Genomic DNA, 13689 nt, shown 5'->3' with positions numbered 1-13689 from the left:
TCCTTCCCTCAAAGACTTAATAGTTTAATGTTGGGAGTGGGAGGAGAGGCAGGCAGAGAGGAGAGACAATACAGTTGGATAAGGACCTCAAAGGAGAGTGTTACAGGCTGAGAAGAGGATAAGCCTAGGTTGTGTTCAGGGAATCAGAAAAGAAGACTCTGGAATGAGCTGGCAGAGAGAGGTGCTGCCTCTTGTACCTGCTCTGGACAAAGGGCTTTAAGTATAGTCACAGACTTGCCAACCCTCTATTGGAGGAACTGTGATCTTTTTTAGTGGGGATGATTACTTCTGGGGACTTATTCTCATAACTGAGACCAAAACAGTTTTGTTCAATCTCAGAAATGACAGGAGGCACCAATCTGATACTTCCTTTGGAAGCTCTAGGGCAGACAGTGAAAGAGTGGATTTTGACTGGGGCCTTGATTGGCAGTCATTCACCCACCCCTCTCCTCACTCCAGCAACAGTGATAACTCACTTCCTTCTTCCCTTTGCACACCCTTCTCCCCACCTGCTCACAGGTGGCTGGGGAGTTCAAGTACCACCCAGAGTGCTTTGCCTGTATGAGCTGCAAGGTGATCATTGAGGATGGGGATGCGTATGCACTGGTGCAGCATGCCACCCTCTACTGGTAAGATGGTGACCCTGTGTCTATCCTCTCTCATATAAGAGTGGCCTGGGGAAGGGATGGTGGCAGGGTGAGTTGGGCAGAAACACTGTTGGGGTAGGCAGAACATTGGATTCCTATCACAACAATGCTCTTAACCAGCCCTTTAACTTACAAGCAGAATGATTTACATATGTCTTTGCCCTTTTTTCGTACCTATCTTGAAAATGTTCTCACTCTGCCCTGCAGTCCTCCCAGTGGGAGGCTCTCTCAAAGGAGGACCCCAAAACATTAAATTCAAAGACCCCTTAGCTCACCCTGTCCAACCACCTTAGTTATCAAAAGAAGTCAGCCTGGGGCCCATGGCATAGAAGAGTACAGGGCAAGTTTCTCATTGTGAGTCAAAGGCAGAATGAAAAGAACCCAGGCCATTTCACCCCAACCCAGGCCAGTGTTCTTCCCAATATACCGCTTTCTGCAGATCCAGCTCAGCACCTCCTGTCCCAGCCCACCCTGAGAATTCAGGATCCTCATTCTGAGCAGCCAGCTAGAATCATGAGAGAGAGGGTGATAGTGAGACTATGGGTACTGTTGCTTAAAGCCACATGATGCAGTGTTTGCTGGGGGGCTTCTGTGTGGGTCTCCAGCATCTTACTTCCCTCTGTTCCTTCTCCCCAGTGGGAAATGCCACAATGAGGTGGTGCTGGCACCCATGTTTGAGAGACTCTCCACAGAGTCTGTTCAGAACCAGCTACCCTACTCTGTCACACTCATCTCCATGCCGGCCACCACCGAGGGCAGGCGGGGCTTCTCTGTGTCCGTGGAGAGTGCCTGTTCCAATTACACCACCACTGTGCAAGTGAAAGAGTAAGTATTTTGAGAATTCTTCAGCAGGGATTCTTGAGCAGAGTCTGTAAATGGGCCTCAGAGGGGTCAGAACTCTAAAGTCTTACGCAGAGCTCCCTTTATCCTCATCTCATATATTTCTCCTGGACCCCACTATGCTGTAACCACACCTGGGCCTTGGCACTTAACTGTTTTCTCTGCCCATGCTACTTCCTACCAGATACTTAAGGCCAGAATCGCTCACCTTTCAGGTATCAGGCTTCAAATCATGTTTGCTTTTTGAAATTATCTGGCTCAGGCCGGCACGGTGCCTGTAATCCCAGCACTTTGGGAGGCTGAGGCGGGCGGATCATGAGGTCAGGGGATCGAGACCATCCTGGCTAACACAATGAAACCCCATCTCTACTAAAAATACAAAAAGTTAGCCGGGCGTGGTGTTATGCGCCTGTAGTCCCAGCTACTTGGGAGGCTGAGGCAAGAGAACCTCTTGAACCCAGGAGGCGGAGGTTGCAGTGAGCCGAAATCACACCACTGCACTCCAGCCTGGGCGACAGAGCAATTATGTGTACTAGCTGTTTATCTTCTGTCCTCTCCACTAGAATGTAAATTCCAGAAGGAACTCGCTTTATCTTATTCAGTGCTACATGCCCAGGGCTTAGAATAGTACTTGGCATATGGTATGAGTTGATTATTATTTTCTTGGTTGAGAGAATGAATGGAGAAAATGTGTTCCATGGCCCAAAAGAAGTTAAGACGCTGTCCTAGATTCAGGCCAGAGACCAGATGGAGGAAGAGTCTGTGTCTATCTAATACCAGTAATTTTGTATCTCTGGCCACTTACCATGTAAATATTGATTGTGCATCTACCATGTTTTGGACACTAGGCTAGTTCTTGCACAGTAGGTGAAAGGTACTAGAATTTGGGAAGTCAGGAGCTAAGGTCTGTTCTGCAACCTCATTAGATGAAGAGGAGAGCGAATTGTGTTCAGGGCAGAGGGAGAAGCATTTCTCCAAAAGTGAGAGTCTTAATCATGTCTGGTGTAGGTTGGGTGTGACCAAAAAAGGGGCTGTTAAGCATGGAGGACCTGGATTATGAAGATCCAGCAGATCCATTGAGAGTTTCAGCAGCAAGGTGATGTGACCAAGTTAACATTTTAGAAGGAGCACTGGCATGGAGGTTGGAGTGGAGAGGGGAAAGCCTAGAGGTATGGAGACCAGTTAGGAAGCTGTTGTAGGCTGAGCATGGTGACTCATGCTTGTAATCTTAGCAGTTTGGGAGACTGAAGTGGGAGGATTGCTTGAGACCAGAAGTTCAAGACCAATCTGGCCAACATAGCAAGACTCTGTCTCTATTTTTTAAAATTAAAAGTCCAGACATGGTCGCTCATGCCTGTAATCACAGCACTTTGGGAGCCCGAGGCGGGTGAACTGCTTGAGGTTAGGAGTTTGAGACCAGCCTGGCCAACACGGCAAAACCCCATCTTTACAAAAAATTAGAGGGGACATGGTGGTGTGCACCTGTAATCCCAGCTACTCAGGAGACTGAGGCATGAGAATTGCTTGAGCCTGGGAGGTGAAGGTTGCAGTGAGCCCAGATTGTGCCACTGCACTCTAGCCTGGATGACAGAGTAAGACTCCATCTCAAATAATAATAAAGTTTTTTTTTTTTTTTTTTTTTTTAAGAAGCTGTTACAGTGATCCAGGTAAGAGGTATGAATAACTACAGTGATGGAAAGAAGGCAGAGTTCTTAGAGATTGTAGTAGGAGAGGAAGACAGGAACTCCAGACAGGAAGATGTTGTCCAGGTTTCTAGCTTAGGCCACAGGGTGAGTGGCAGTGCCCTTCACTGAGATGGGACATCCTGGAAAGGGTGCTGCTTTTCTGTGTGGGTATCCTGGGACCCTTAGGGGCCACTGGTGGCCTGGGACCTGGTAAACCTTCCCTGCACAAGCAGAATTGGTCAAGCAGGTTTTTAGGACATCTTTATTCTGCCTCAACTCTTGTCTGGGCAGGGTCAACCGGATGCACATCAGTCCCAACAATCGCAATGCCATCCATCCTGGGGACCGCATTCTGGAGATCAATGGGACCCCCGTCCGCACACTTCGAGTGGAGGAGGTAGAGTGTGTGTCCAATCTGTCTTGTGAGGGTGGGACATGAAACAGATCCTTTGGGAAATCAGGCTACAGCCTTTATGTTTTCCTACCCCCAGCCCATCTCTTTGTCTTAGCATTGAGCCTGTGACCACTGATGACCTATTCCTAGGGTAGCAGGGATGGTTGACCAATGGGAGAGCTGACAGGATACCATGCAGAGGGCACTGTGAGGCCACTGGCAGCTAGTGGCCACCATTGGCCAAGTTGAGCGCTAGCCACACTGTGCCTGAGTCATCTGGGTTGGCCATGGGTGGCCTGGGATGGGGCAGCCTGTAGGAGCCTTATACTGCTCTTGGCCACAGGTGGAGGATGCAATTAGCCAGACGAGCCAGACGCTTCAGCTGTTGATTGAACATGACCCCGTCTCCCAGCGCCTGGATCAGCTGCGGCTGGAGGCCCGACTCTCTCCTCACATGCAGGATGCCGAACACCCCCACACCCTCAGCACCCTGGACACCAAGGAGAATCTGGAGGGAACACTGAGGAGACGCTCTCTGAGGTGCCACTTCCCACTCTGGCTCTTTTCTGTCCCATGTCTGTCTCTCAGATGAAGCTGAGGTGGCTTTCAGAAGCCTGCAAAGTTAGGCAAGGCACCAGCTGGCCAGGGACAGACTATGAGGATTGTGCTGACCCAGCTGCCCCTATGGGAATCACAGTTCATAGAGAGAGCCTGTGCATACCCAGCTGTCTGCCAGGTTTCCTTAAAAACTGGAGGGTCAAGCTCTGTCCACTGAACTCCTAAGCTGGACAGGAGGCAGTGATACTGTACCCTGAAGGGCAGCATGGCCTGTGGAGGAGGCATGCAGCTCAGAGCCTGGAGTTAGGGGTACATATAGGGTTGAAAAAAATTGTATAGAAGGACTTTGAAAATAATAAAGCAAAAGATGAATGAAAGTTCTTTAGACTTGAGGGGCCAATAAGCCCAAACCCCAGATTCTGCCAGGTCCATGGGTGGGAAGCAGTAGTTGCCTTGAGTGGAAGCCCCAAGTAGGGAGACTTCCAGAAAATAAGTCGAGCACTGGCTCCCTGGCAGAAATACTGATATCCTACTGGGGCTTCAGGCTGAGCTCCTCCCTTCACAAATCACTTCATCTCTCTGAGCCTGTTTCTGCATCTGTGAAGTGATGGCAAGACAAAGGTGGCTGTCTCACCAATTATGTTAGGATTAAATGTGGAAAAGGACATAAAGTTGTATAGTGCTGCCATAGGGACAGTGTTCAGTAAACATGACGTATTCTTAGTATCACTAAGAATCAGGTTCTTGGCCAGGTACAGTGGCTCATGCCTATAATCCCTACACTTGGGAGACCTAGGTATGAGGATGGCTTGACTGCAGGAGTTTGAGACTAGCCTGGGCAACATGGTGACACACTGTCTCTACAAAAAAAATTTTTTTTTAATTAGCTGAGCTGGGCACTATAGCTCACACCTGTAATCCCAGCACTTTGGGAGGCCAAGGCCAGAGGATTTCTTGAGGCCAGGAGTTCAGGAGCAGCCTGGGCAACATTCCTGTCTCTACAAGTAATAAAAAAATTAACTGGGCATGCTGGTGCATGCCTGTAATCCCAGCTACTCGAGGATGAGGCAGGAGGATTGCTTGAGCCCAGGAGTTCAAGACTGCAATGAGCCTTGACCACACCACTGTACTACAGCTTGGGCAACAGAGTGAGACCTTGTCTCAAAATAAAAAATTAAAAAAATGATTTTTTTATCCACCCTTCTCACCAAACAAACTGAGTAAGTAAGTTGGGGCCCTCTCAGCTGGCATGTGTTAGAAACAGTACCCACTGCTCAAATTGCTCCCCTCACTCCCACTGCCTCTTGGCCTTGGTCAGTATGATAAAATTAGCGGGAGGCAGGGCACCAGAGGGCAGAGAAGGGCTGGAAATCCATGGCCTGGAAAAGGGAAGATGTTGGGGTGACCAGATATCTGTAGAGCCACCATGCAGAGGAGGCGGTCAGCTAAACTTGTGTGCCCTTGTGGGCGTGGTCAGCAGAAGGCAGAGCAAAAGAACAAGGGTAAGTAAACCTGTAGGGCAGGACAAGGCAAGAGCCATCCAGCTTCAGTCCTCTCTGGGTAGCCCAAGTAAAACAGTAGCAGACCATACACCAGAGAGAAAATTCGCAGGGCTGTTTACCTGCAGTGCTGTGGACTTCAGCCTTCTTGTCCCTTCTTCACTAAGTCAAAATAATAGTCAGTGACCACGACTATAATGGACCGCTTTTGAAAATATAAACATAGTGACTTTATTGCTAGAAAAATCATTTATGCTTATCATCTTAAAATTCAGGAGATACGAACAGGTGCAAAGATGTGCAAAATATCATCCAAAATCCCATTTGCTGGCCAGGCATGGTGGCTCACGCCTATAATACCAGCACTTTGGGAGACAGAGGCGGGCAGATCACTTGAGATCAGGAGTTTGAGACTAGCCTGGCTAGTCTCATGGTGAAACCCCATCTCTACTAAAAATATACAGTAATTAGTCTGGGCACAGTGACTCATGCCTGTAATCTCAGCACTTTGGGAGGCCAAGGTGGGTGGATCACCTGAGGTCAGGAGTTCGAGACTAGTCTGGCCAATATGGTGAAACCCCATCTCTACTAAAAATACAAAAATTAGCCAGGTATGGTAGCACGTGCGCCGATAGTCCCAGCTACTCAGGAGACTGAGGCAGGAGAGTCACTTGAACCTGGGAGGTGGAGGTTGCAGTGAGCTGAGACCATGTCATTGCACTCTAGCATGGGCAACAGAGGGAGACTCCGTCTCAACCAAAAAAAAAAAACAATAATTAGCTGGTCATGGTGGTACATGCCTCTAGTCCCAGCTACTCAGAAGGCTCAGGCACAAGAATCACTTGAACCAGGAGACAGAGGTTGCAGTGAGTCAAGATCACACCACTGCACTCCAGCCTGGCTGACAGAGTGAGACTGTCTCAAAAAAAAAAAAAAAAAAAATCCCATTGGCTCATTTTTTGGATACTAGTATAACTATCACTCTAAACCAGTTAGTACCTTAAGTCAAATAGATATGGGAGATGGTGAATTACCATCTGCAGTGTTGTCATGTATGTCATATACTGAGCATTACAAGCTAGTAGAGTCTAGTTAATTGCTTTGTGTGTGATGTATGCAGAGTTCCCATTTTGAATGTGTTTTTACTATACTTAAATAAATGACTGATGTCTGCAAGCACATAATGACACATCTGATGTAAAAGCCCCTGTTCCCCAATAATAACATCTAAACTATAAACATTGGAATGGACAGGAGCCCCTAGGTTCCTTCCTCCAGGGTTTTTTGGTGATCTCTGAGGACTGTGCATCCCTATTCCCATCTTTCCTCATCTTCAGGCGCAGTAACAGCATCTCCAAGTCCCCTGGCCCCAGCTCCCCAAAGGAGCCCCTGCTATTCAGCCGTGACATCAGCCGCTCAGAATCCCTTCGTTGTTCCAGCAGCTATTCACAGCAGATCTTCCGGCCCTGTGACCTAATCCACGGGGAGGTCCTGGGGAAGGGCTTCTTTGGGCAGGCTATCAAGGTGAGCGCAGGCAGTAATTGCTTTGTTTTTCTGCCCCCAGTCCCCCTCTCTCACTGTCTTTCGGGAATTTCTCACCACTTGGCCCCACCCCATACCCTGCAGGACATCAGGCCTCCTTCCTGGCTTTGGGTCATGATGTAAGAGGTATCCTTCACACCCACCCAGGCCACCTAAGGTCAATGTTGCTGTTACAGTGAGCTTGTGGACCTGGAGATCCAGCTTGGGTTGAGCTGTGCTTGTGGTCCTCCTGCAACCAGTCAGTGGGTGTTTGTTAGGTGCCCCCAGGACTTAGTACCGGGCATGCTACAAGGAGCACACAGGGTAATGGCTCCTGCCTCCCTGGGGAACAGTCTCGGGGACTAACCTCTCTCTTTCTCTCCTCCTCCTCCTCTGCTGAGAACTGGGAGGGGGGGTCAGGTAAGCCATGTGTCTCAGCTTGCGGGGGCAGCGGGGCTGGAGAGTTCACCCCTGACCCACCCAGCTCCCTGGTGCATGTCTTTGGCACTGACCTTCCTGCCCCCAGACTTCTCTGTTCACTCAAGAGACTCACTCCTGTGCCAAATGACCAGAGCCCCTGCTTGGCTTGGCAGTATCCCCTCCTGCCTCCTTCCCCACTTCGCTTTTCTGAGTTCTTAGCTCTTCTCCATGCATGCCCAGCTCTCCAGGAAAGAGAGTATGCTTCTGTCTGAATCCCCTGTTGCTCCACGCTGCATCTTCCACACATTAACTCTGTTAGTCTGACCCGGCTCAGTGTACCCTCCAAAGGGTGGGATGTCCAGTTGCATAGATTTTCTCAAACAGTTCTTCAGAAACTGCCTCTGGTCTCAGCACCATTAATAGTTACCCTCCCTGTAGGTGACACACAAAGCCACAGGCAAAGTGATGGTCATGAAGGAGTTAATTCGATGTGATGAGGAGACCCAGAAGACTTTTCTGACTGAGGTAAGAAGATGGAGGAGGACTAGGAGTTTGGTGTCACCATTGGAAGAGGGAAGACCTTACAAATAATGGCTTCAAGAGGAAATATAGTTTGGATCACTGTCTTAAAGACTAAGCAAAAAAGAGCACTAAAGGAATATCCCCACTCCCTCTAAATTACAGCATAATTATTTGTTCAACGAACACTTACTAAAGGCAGCACAAACTGAGTACAAGGGATGCAGTAACAAAAGATACATGTTTCAGAGGAGCTCTCAGATTATGAGGGTGATGGACATGAAAACAGACCAATTTAGTACAGCTCTGTTATAATCCTTACCTGAACACCCTGCTAAGGGAACCTGGAGGGGAGCTCCCTGAGCACTCAATTCCTTGAGCATTTACAGTTTTCACCACCTCTCCCAAGTTACTTCATGGAGCAACTTCAGTTGGCGACACCTGCGGTCCAAGCACTGCCCTCCAGTGGCCACTCCCACCACTGTTCCACCAGTGCAGTTCCTAGAAAGGCAGGATGCTAAGGGTGAGGCCTGTGAAGCCATCTCCATCCATATGGTGGTGTTCTTCCCTCATCTTGATCTTAGTCCCCTGCCATATCACAAGATAGGCAGTAGGAAATGCAGGTGGTAACACTTGTCAAGCTGATTCCCTGGAGGAAAGGTGTAAGGAAGACATAGTAAGATGTTAACCACCAGCTTTTCTTGGCTTCCCCCACCCCTAGGTGAAAGTGATGCGCAGCCTGGACCACCCCAATGTGCTCAAGTTCATTGGTGTGCTGTACAAGGATAAAAAGCTGAACCTGCTGACAGAGTACATTGAGGGGGGCACACTGAAGGATTTCCTGCGAGGAATGGTGAGCACAACACCCTGTAGTCTCCAGGAGCCTTGGTGGGTTGTCGGACACCTCTATTACCACTACCCTGGGAGTTTAAAGGCCAGAGGGGCCCTGCTTGGCCCCCAAAGGACCATGTTGGGCGGGACTAGGCATAGACAGGAAGGCTTCACTGGGAGACCATATTGACCCTAGGGTCTGGACCACGAGTGGGACAGGTCTTAACAGCCTCCAACAATCATTCCCCCCATCCTGCAGGATCCGTTCCCCTGGCAGCAGAAGGTCAGATTTGCCAAAGGAATCGCCTCCGGAATGGTGAGTCCCACCAACAAACCTGTCAGCAGGGTGCAAGTAGGGAGAGGTGCTAGAATTGTGGGCTTCACTAGAAGGTAGAGACCCCTTCCTGGGCAACTTGTGTGGGGTGGGTCAGCAGCTATTCATTATGTTTGTCTGTGTCACTGAAACTACCTCTAGCCAACTGTTCCTAGCTCACAGCCCTATTCTCAAAGAATTACGCATCTCTAAGGGCAAACGGCATGGACAAGGCAAACTGGAGAGGCAAATTGTAGCCTGAGGTGGCCTGGCCTTGCCGTTCCAGGTGTCCAGACGCTGAGGGCCCTTGAACTAAGTAGAGCACTTCACTGCCTAGGAAATCAGTGAAGGGGAAATGAGTTCTAGCAGAGCCCTGAAGGGTCAGAATTGGATAAAACTTCTATTGGCAGAGAGGTTCCAAGATTGAAGTGACAGGAGCAAAGACCTAGGAGGAAAGAAGAGAAAATCATCTATTTTACCTGGAAATAAATGATTCCAATCATAGCAGTAACAACAGCTGACAAGTACTGAGTGCTCTCTATATGCTAGGCATTGAGCTGAGGAATTAATATGCAGGTGCATGTTTATTCCTCATGACAGCCTTGGTTTCCAGATAAGAAGCTGGGCTGGAAAGGGACAGAGCTGGGATTGGGTTAGTCAGTCTGATCACCAAGCCTGAGACTAACCACTGCCCTTCACATGGGGGTCCATGAAGATAGTAGTAGTCTGGAACAGTTTGGGGGTACGTTAAGGTCCCTGTGTTTTAAATTAAGCAGTCTGGAGTATATTTAGGAGACAGATGTAAAAGAGTTTTTTGGTTGATTGGTTTTTGGGTTTTTTTTCCCCTGTTTCTGGAGCTTGAATCAGGAAGGGTTTTTGTTGTTGTTTTGAAACAGGATCTTGCTCTGCCATGCAGGCTGGAGTTCAGTGGTACGACCATGGCTCACTACAGCCTCGACCCTCAGGGTTCAAGCAATCCTCCTGCCTTAGCCTCCCGAGTAGCTGGGACTACAGGTGTGTACCACCACACCTATTTTTTTAATTTTTTTATTTTTCTTTTTTGTAGAGACAGGTTCTCACTTTGTTGCCCAGGCTGGTCTCAAACTCCTGGGCTCAAGCATTCCTCCTTCCTCAGCCTCCCAGAGTGTTGAGATTACAGGTGTGAGCCACCATGCCTGGCAGGAAAAGATTTTTAAGCAAGAAAGTTTAAGAGCTGTGCTTTTTCCAAAATGAATCTGGGCAAGTATGGTGGCTCATGCCTGTAATATCAGCACTTTTTTGGGAGGCTGAGGCAAGTGGATCACTTGAGGTCAGGAGTTTGAGACCAGCCTAGCCAACATGGTGAAACCCTGTCTCTACTAAAAAAAAAAAAAAATACAAGGCCGGGCACAGTGGCTCACGCCTGTAATTCTAGCACTTTGGGAGTCCACGGCGGGTGGATCACAAGGTCAGGAGATTAAGACCCTCCTGGCCAACATGTGAAACCCCATCTCTACTAAAATACAAAAAATTAGCCGGCGTGGTGACACGTGCCTATAGTCCCAGCTACTCGGGAGGCTGAGGCAGAGGAATTGCTTAAACCTGGGAGGCAGAGGTTGCAGTGAGCTGAGATTGCGCCACTGCACTCCAGCCTGGCAACAGATCAAGACTCGTCTCAAAAAAAAAAAAAATTAGCTGGGCCGGTGGTACATGCCTGTAGTCCTAGCTACTCAGGAGGCTGAGGCAGGAGTATCACTTGAACCCAGGCGGCGAAAGTTGCAGTGAGCCAAGATCACACTACTGCACTTAAACATGGGTGACAGAGAGACACTTCATCTCAAATATATATGTGTGTGTGTGTGTGTGTGTGTGTGTGTGTGTGTGTGTGTGTATATATATATATATGTATATATAAGTCTGATATGGTTAGTAGGTTCGGGTGGAATGGGGAGGGTCTCAGGCTATGGAGACCTGCATAGAGGGCTAATGAAACATTTCAGATTTCTGAATTAAGGTAGTAGCTGTGGGGACTGGAGCCTGGGGCAGGGTGGAGTCAGAATGGAGAGACTGGTGAGGCAGGGTGGAGTCAGAATGGAGAGACTGGTTGGCAATGAGGGAACAGGAGGAGGAGGAGGAGGAGTTAGAGTGGCTTGAGGTATCACTTACCAGACGTTTGGGGGATGGGGGATGGCAGGGATGGTTGAGGAACCGGTTTGGGAAGAGCTGGCATTGATGCCTTCTATTCTCCTAGCAGAACCTATCAACATCTTCTAGGCAAGAAACTGGCTCCATGAGACTAGAGCTTAGAGAGAGGCTGCCAGTCACCTAATCTTCAGAGAAGGGGCAGCTGGAGCTGTGGGACAGAAGAGGCATCCATGTGGCTGATCGGGGACAGGGAGTGTCTCAGCTTATGAAGTGGAGATGGCTTTGAGCAGAGCTGACACTGAAAAGACTGGAAGGAAAAACCAGACACACAAGAGTCTCAGGAGCAGGTAGCATAAGAAAGGTGTGGACAGTCTTTGAGGAGCACATCCTCAGGCCAGCAGGCAGGCATGCAAGTCATGAACTATAGCGATTCAGCTCCCTGGGTGTGTGAGCAGCTCCAGAAACCCAAGGGATGGAAGCAGTATTGCAGGGGGCTGGAGAGCAGAGAGTAGCTCCTTCTACATTTACAAGGGAAGGGAAGGAGAAAGGAAGTTGCTCCTCAGAGTGTCAAGAGCCAGTGGTGGAGGCCTGGAGAGGGGACATAAACAGAAATTTGTTTACAAACATTTGGGTAGGAAGAGAAAGCTTAAACTTTAGACAGTGGAGAAGGTGGAGTCTTAGGGGAAGTGAATGTCAGAGAGACAGAGCTAGCTGGAGCAAGAAGAAGTCACTTCTCTGTTGCAGGCAGGAAGGATCCAGAGTGGCTGAAGCCAGAGACTGGGAGAGTAGGGAGGAGGGAACAGCCTGGATCTAAGTAAAATGGATAGAGGTGGAGGAAATGCTACAAGGGCCAGGGTTCTGTGAAGTTGGGGACATTAGGAGAGAGCAGTGAGGGCTTTGGCCAGCCACTGTGCTGGTGATTGGTGAACAAAAGGATGGGCAGGAGATGGCAGCAGGGAGGGAGAGGAAGTCCAGGCTTCCTGTTGGTTTTGGGACAAGGGAGTGGCCACAGGAGGGCCTGCCCTGTTGTCCAGATTGGGTTCTGAAGCTGGGTGGGCATGGCCTGGGAGGAGAGTATCTGTGGCCCCAAGTTCCAGAATCAGGGTCTAGTTGATTTGCTGGCCCTTTAGCCTCAGCTTATGCTTTTGTTCCAGGCCTATTTGCACTCTATGTGCATCATCCACCGGGATTTGAACTCACACAACTGCCTCATCAAGTTGGTATGTCCCACTGTTCTAGGCCTGGCCTCCAGGGTCTTACCCTTCCTGGCTTCCTTGTCACAAAGGAGGCTGACTTGTCCCCTCTGGCTAGAAGGGCAGAGGTGTTGTCTAGGAGCTCCTGTTTTTCCCTTCCTGCTTCTTCCAATGACCTTCTCTGTCTTCTGGGAGCTCCTATACACACACAAGACTAATTTCACCTTCTCTCATTAACAACCTTTGAAATAATTTGTTAGAAGGGACTTCAGAAGTTTCTTGGCTGTATGTAGAGCCCTGTCGTTTTACCTGCTTTTGCCCCATAATAGTCTTGTAAAGCAGCTCGTTGCTGACCCCATTTTACAGTGGTGGCACCTGAAGCCTCAGCCTGAGGCCACAGAGCTAATGAATTTACAGGGAACAGTTTGAAACCAGCATTCTTCCCACTGCCCCTCAGCTGTGGTGGTTACAATGTTGTTTATCTTGTTGACTTGCTATCTGACTTCCTGGGTGTCTACCAGCTGGCCCTGGCTCTGCCCTTTAGACCCACACCAAGCAATCTTCATTCCTTTCCCACATGACTGCCCTGTAGCTATTCAAAGAGCTTGTCTCCCCTAAGTCTCCCACCTACTGCCTCCATCTTGCCTTTTTTTGTCTTATCCTGGTTCTAGCTACAGCCTTAATCTTTTTAGGAATAAGGCAGGACAGGGAAAAACAAAAGCAATCCCCTGTCCCACCTCTGAGTTCCACTCTCCAAGTCCCTGAGCCTCACCTCCAGGACTCCAGTTGCTCTGCCATGAAACTCCCAGTGGGCTGGGGAATCTACTGTGCACAGATACCAGACCCTCAGAAACACAAATGCCCAGTGTGTCTTTTTTTTTTTTTGAGATGGAGTCTCTCTCTCTTGCCCAGGCTGGAGTGCAGAGGCGCGATCTTGGCTTACTACAACTTCTACCTCCTGGGTTCTAGTGATTATTCTGCCTCAGCCTCCCAAGTAGCTGGGACTACAGGTGTCTGCCACCACACCCAGCTAATTTTTTTGTGTGTGTATTTTTGTATTCTTTTTTCTTTTTCTGTTTTTTAAATTAACAGTTGTTCAGTGTTTTCTCATAACCTTTTTTTTTTTTTTTTTTTTTTTTTTTTTT

General features: G+C 48.9%; 2 protein-coding genes across 13 annotated transcripts in view; one reads left to right on the top strand and one right to left on the bottom strand.

The window, feature by feature from the left end:
* The window catches only part of LIMK2 (LIM domain kinase 2), a 68247-nt gene that overhangs the window by 47204 nt on the left and 7354 nt on the right, over positions 1 to 13689 (top strand). For all 9 annotated transcript variants that reach the window (XR_001816759.2, XM_017499545.2, XM_017499544.2 and 6 more), the window contains 9 exons: positions 520 to 629; positions 1284 to 1472; positions 3464 to 3569; positions 3910 to 4106; positions 6961 to 7147; positions 8003 to 8089; positions 8805 to 8936; positions 9174 to 9230; positions 12506 to 12571. Coding sequence is in view for 8 of the 9 variants with exons in the window: in XM_017499545.2 (XP_017355034.1) it covers positions 520 to 629; positions 1284 to 1472; positions 3464 to 3569; positions 3910 to 4106; positions 6961 to 7147; positions 8003 to 8089; positions 8805 to 8936; positions 9174 to 9230; positions 12506 to 12571 (1131 nt within the window). In the remaining variant the exon portion in view is untranslated. The remainder of the gene's footprint in view (positions 1 to 519; positions 630 to 1283; positions 1473 to 3463; positions 3570 to 3909; positions 4107 to 6960; positions 7148 to 8002; positions 8090 to 8804; positions 8937 to 9173; positions 9231 to 12505; positions 12572 to 13689) is intronic.
* Positions 8237 to 13689, bottom strand: part of PIK3IP1 (phosphoinositide-3-kinase interacting protein 1) — a 28795-nt gene continuing 23342 nt past the window's right edge. Inside the window, exons 6-7 of one of the 4 annotated variants that reach the window (XR_001816761.2) lie at positions 11373 to 11658; positions 8237 to 8732 (exon numbers count right to left, since the gene is read on the bottom strand). Coding sequence is in view for 2 of the 4 variants with exons in the window: in XM_017499549.2 (XP_017355038.1) it covers positions 11610 to 11658 (49 nt within the window). In the remaining 2 variants the exon portion in view is untranslated. Of the gene's footprint in view, positions 8733 to 8930; positions 9673 to 11143; positions 11659 to 13689 lie in introns of those variants that run through there. The other 3 variants (XR_001816760.2, XM_017499550.2, XM_017499549.2) reach the window with 3 other exon arrangements.

Source organism: Cebus imitator, unplaced genomic scaffold, assembly GCF_001604975.1.
Source record: "Cebus imitator isolate Cc_AM_T3 unplaced genomic scaffold, Cebus_imitator-1.0 Scaffold258, whole genome shotgun sequence".
Lineage (NCBI taxonomy): Eukaryota > Metazoa > Chordata > Mammalia > Primates > Cebidae > Cebus > Cebus imitator.
The sequence above is the reverse complement of the archived record's forward strand: the minus strand, read 5'-3'. Positions and strand labels throughout refer to the sequence as shown.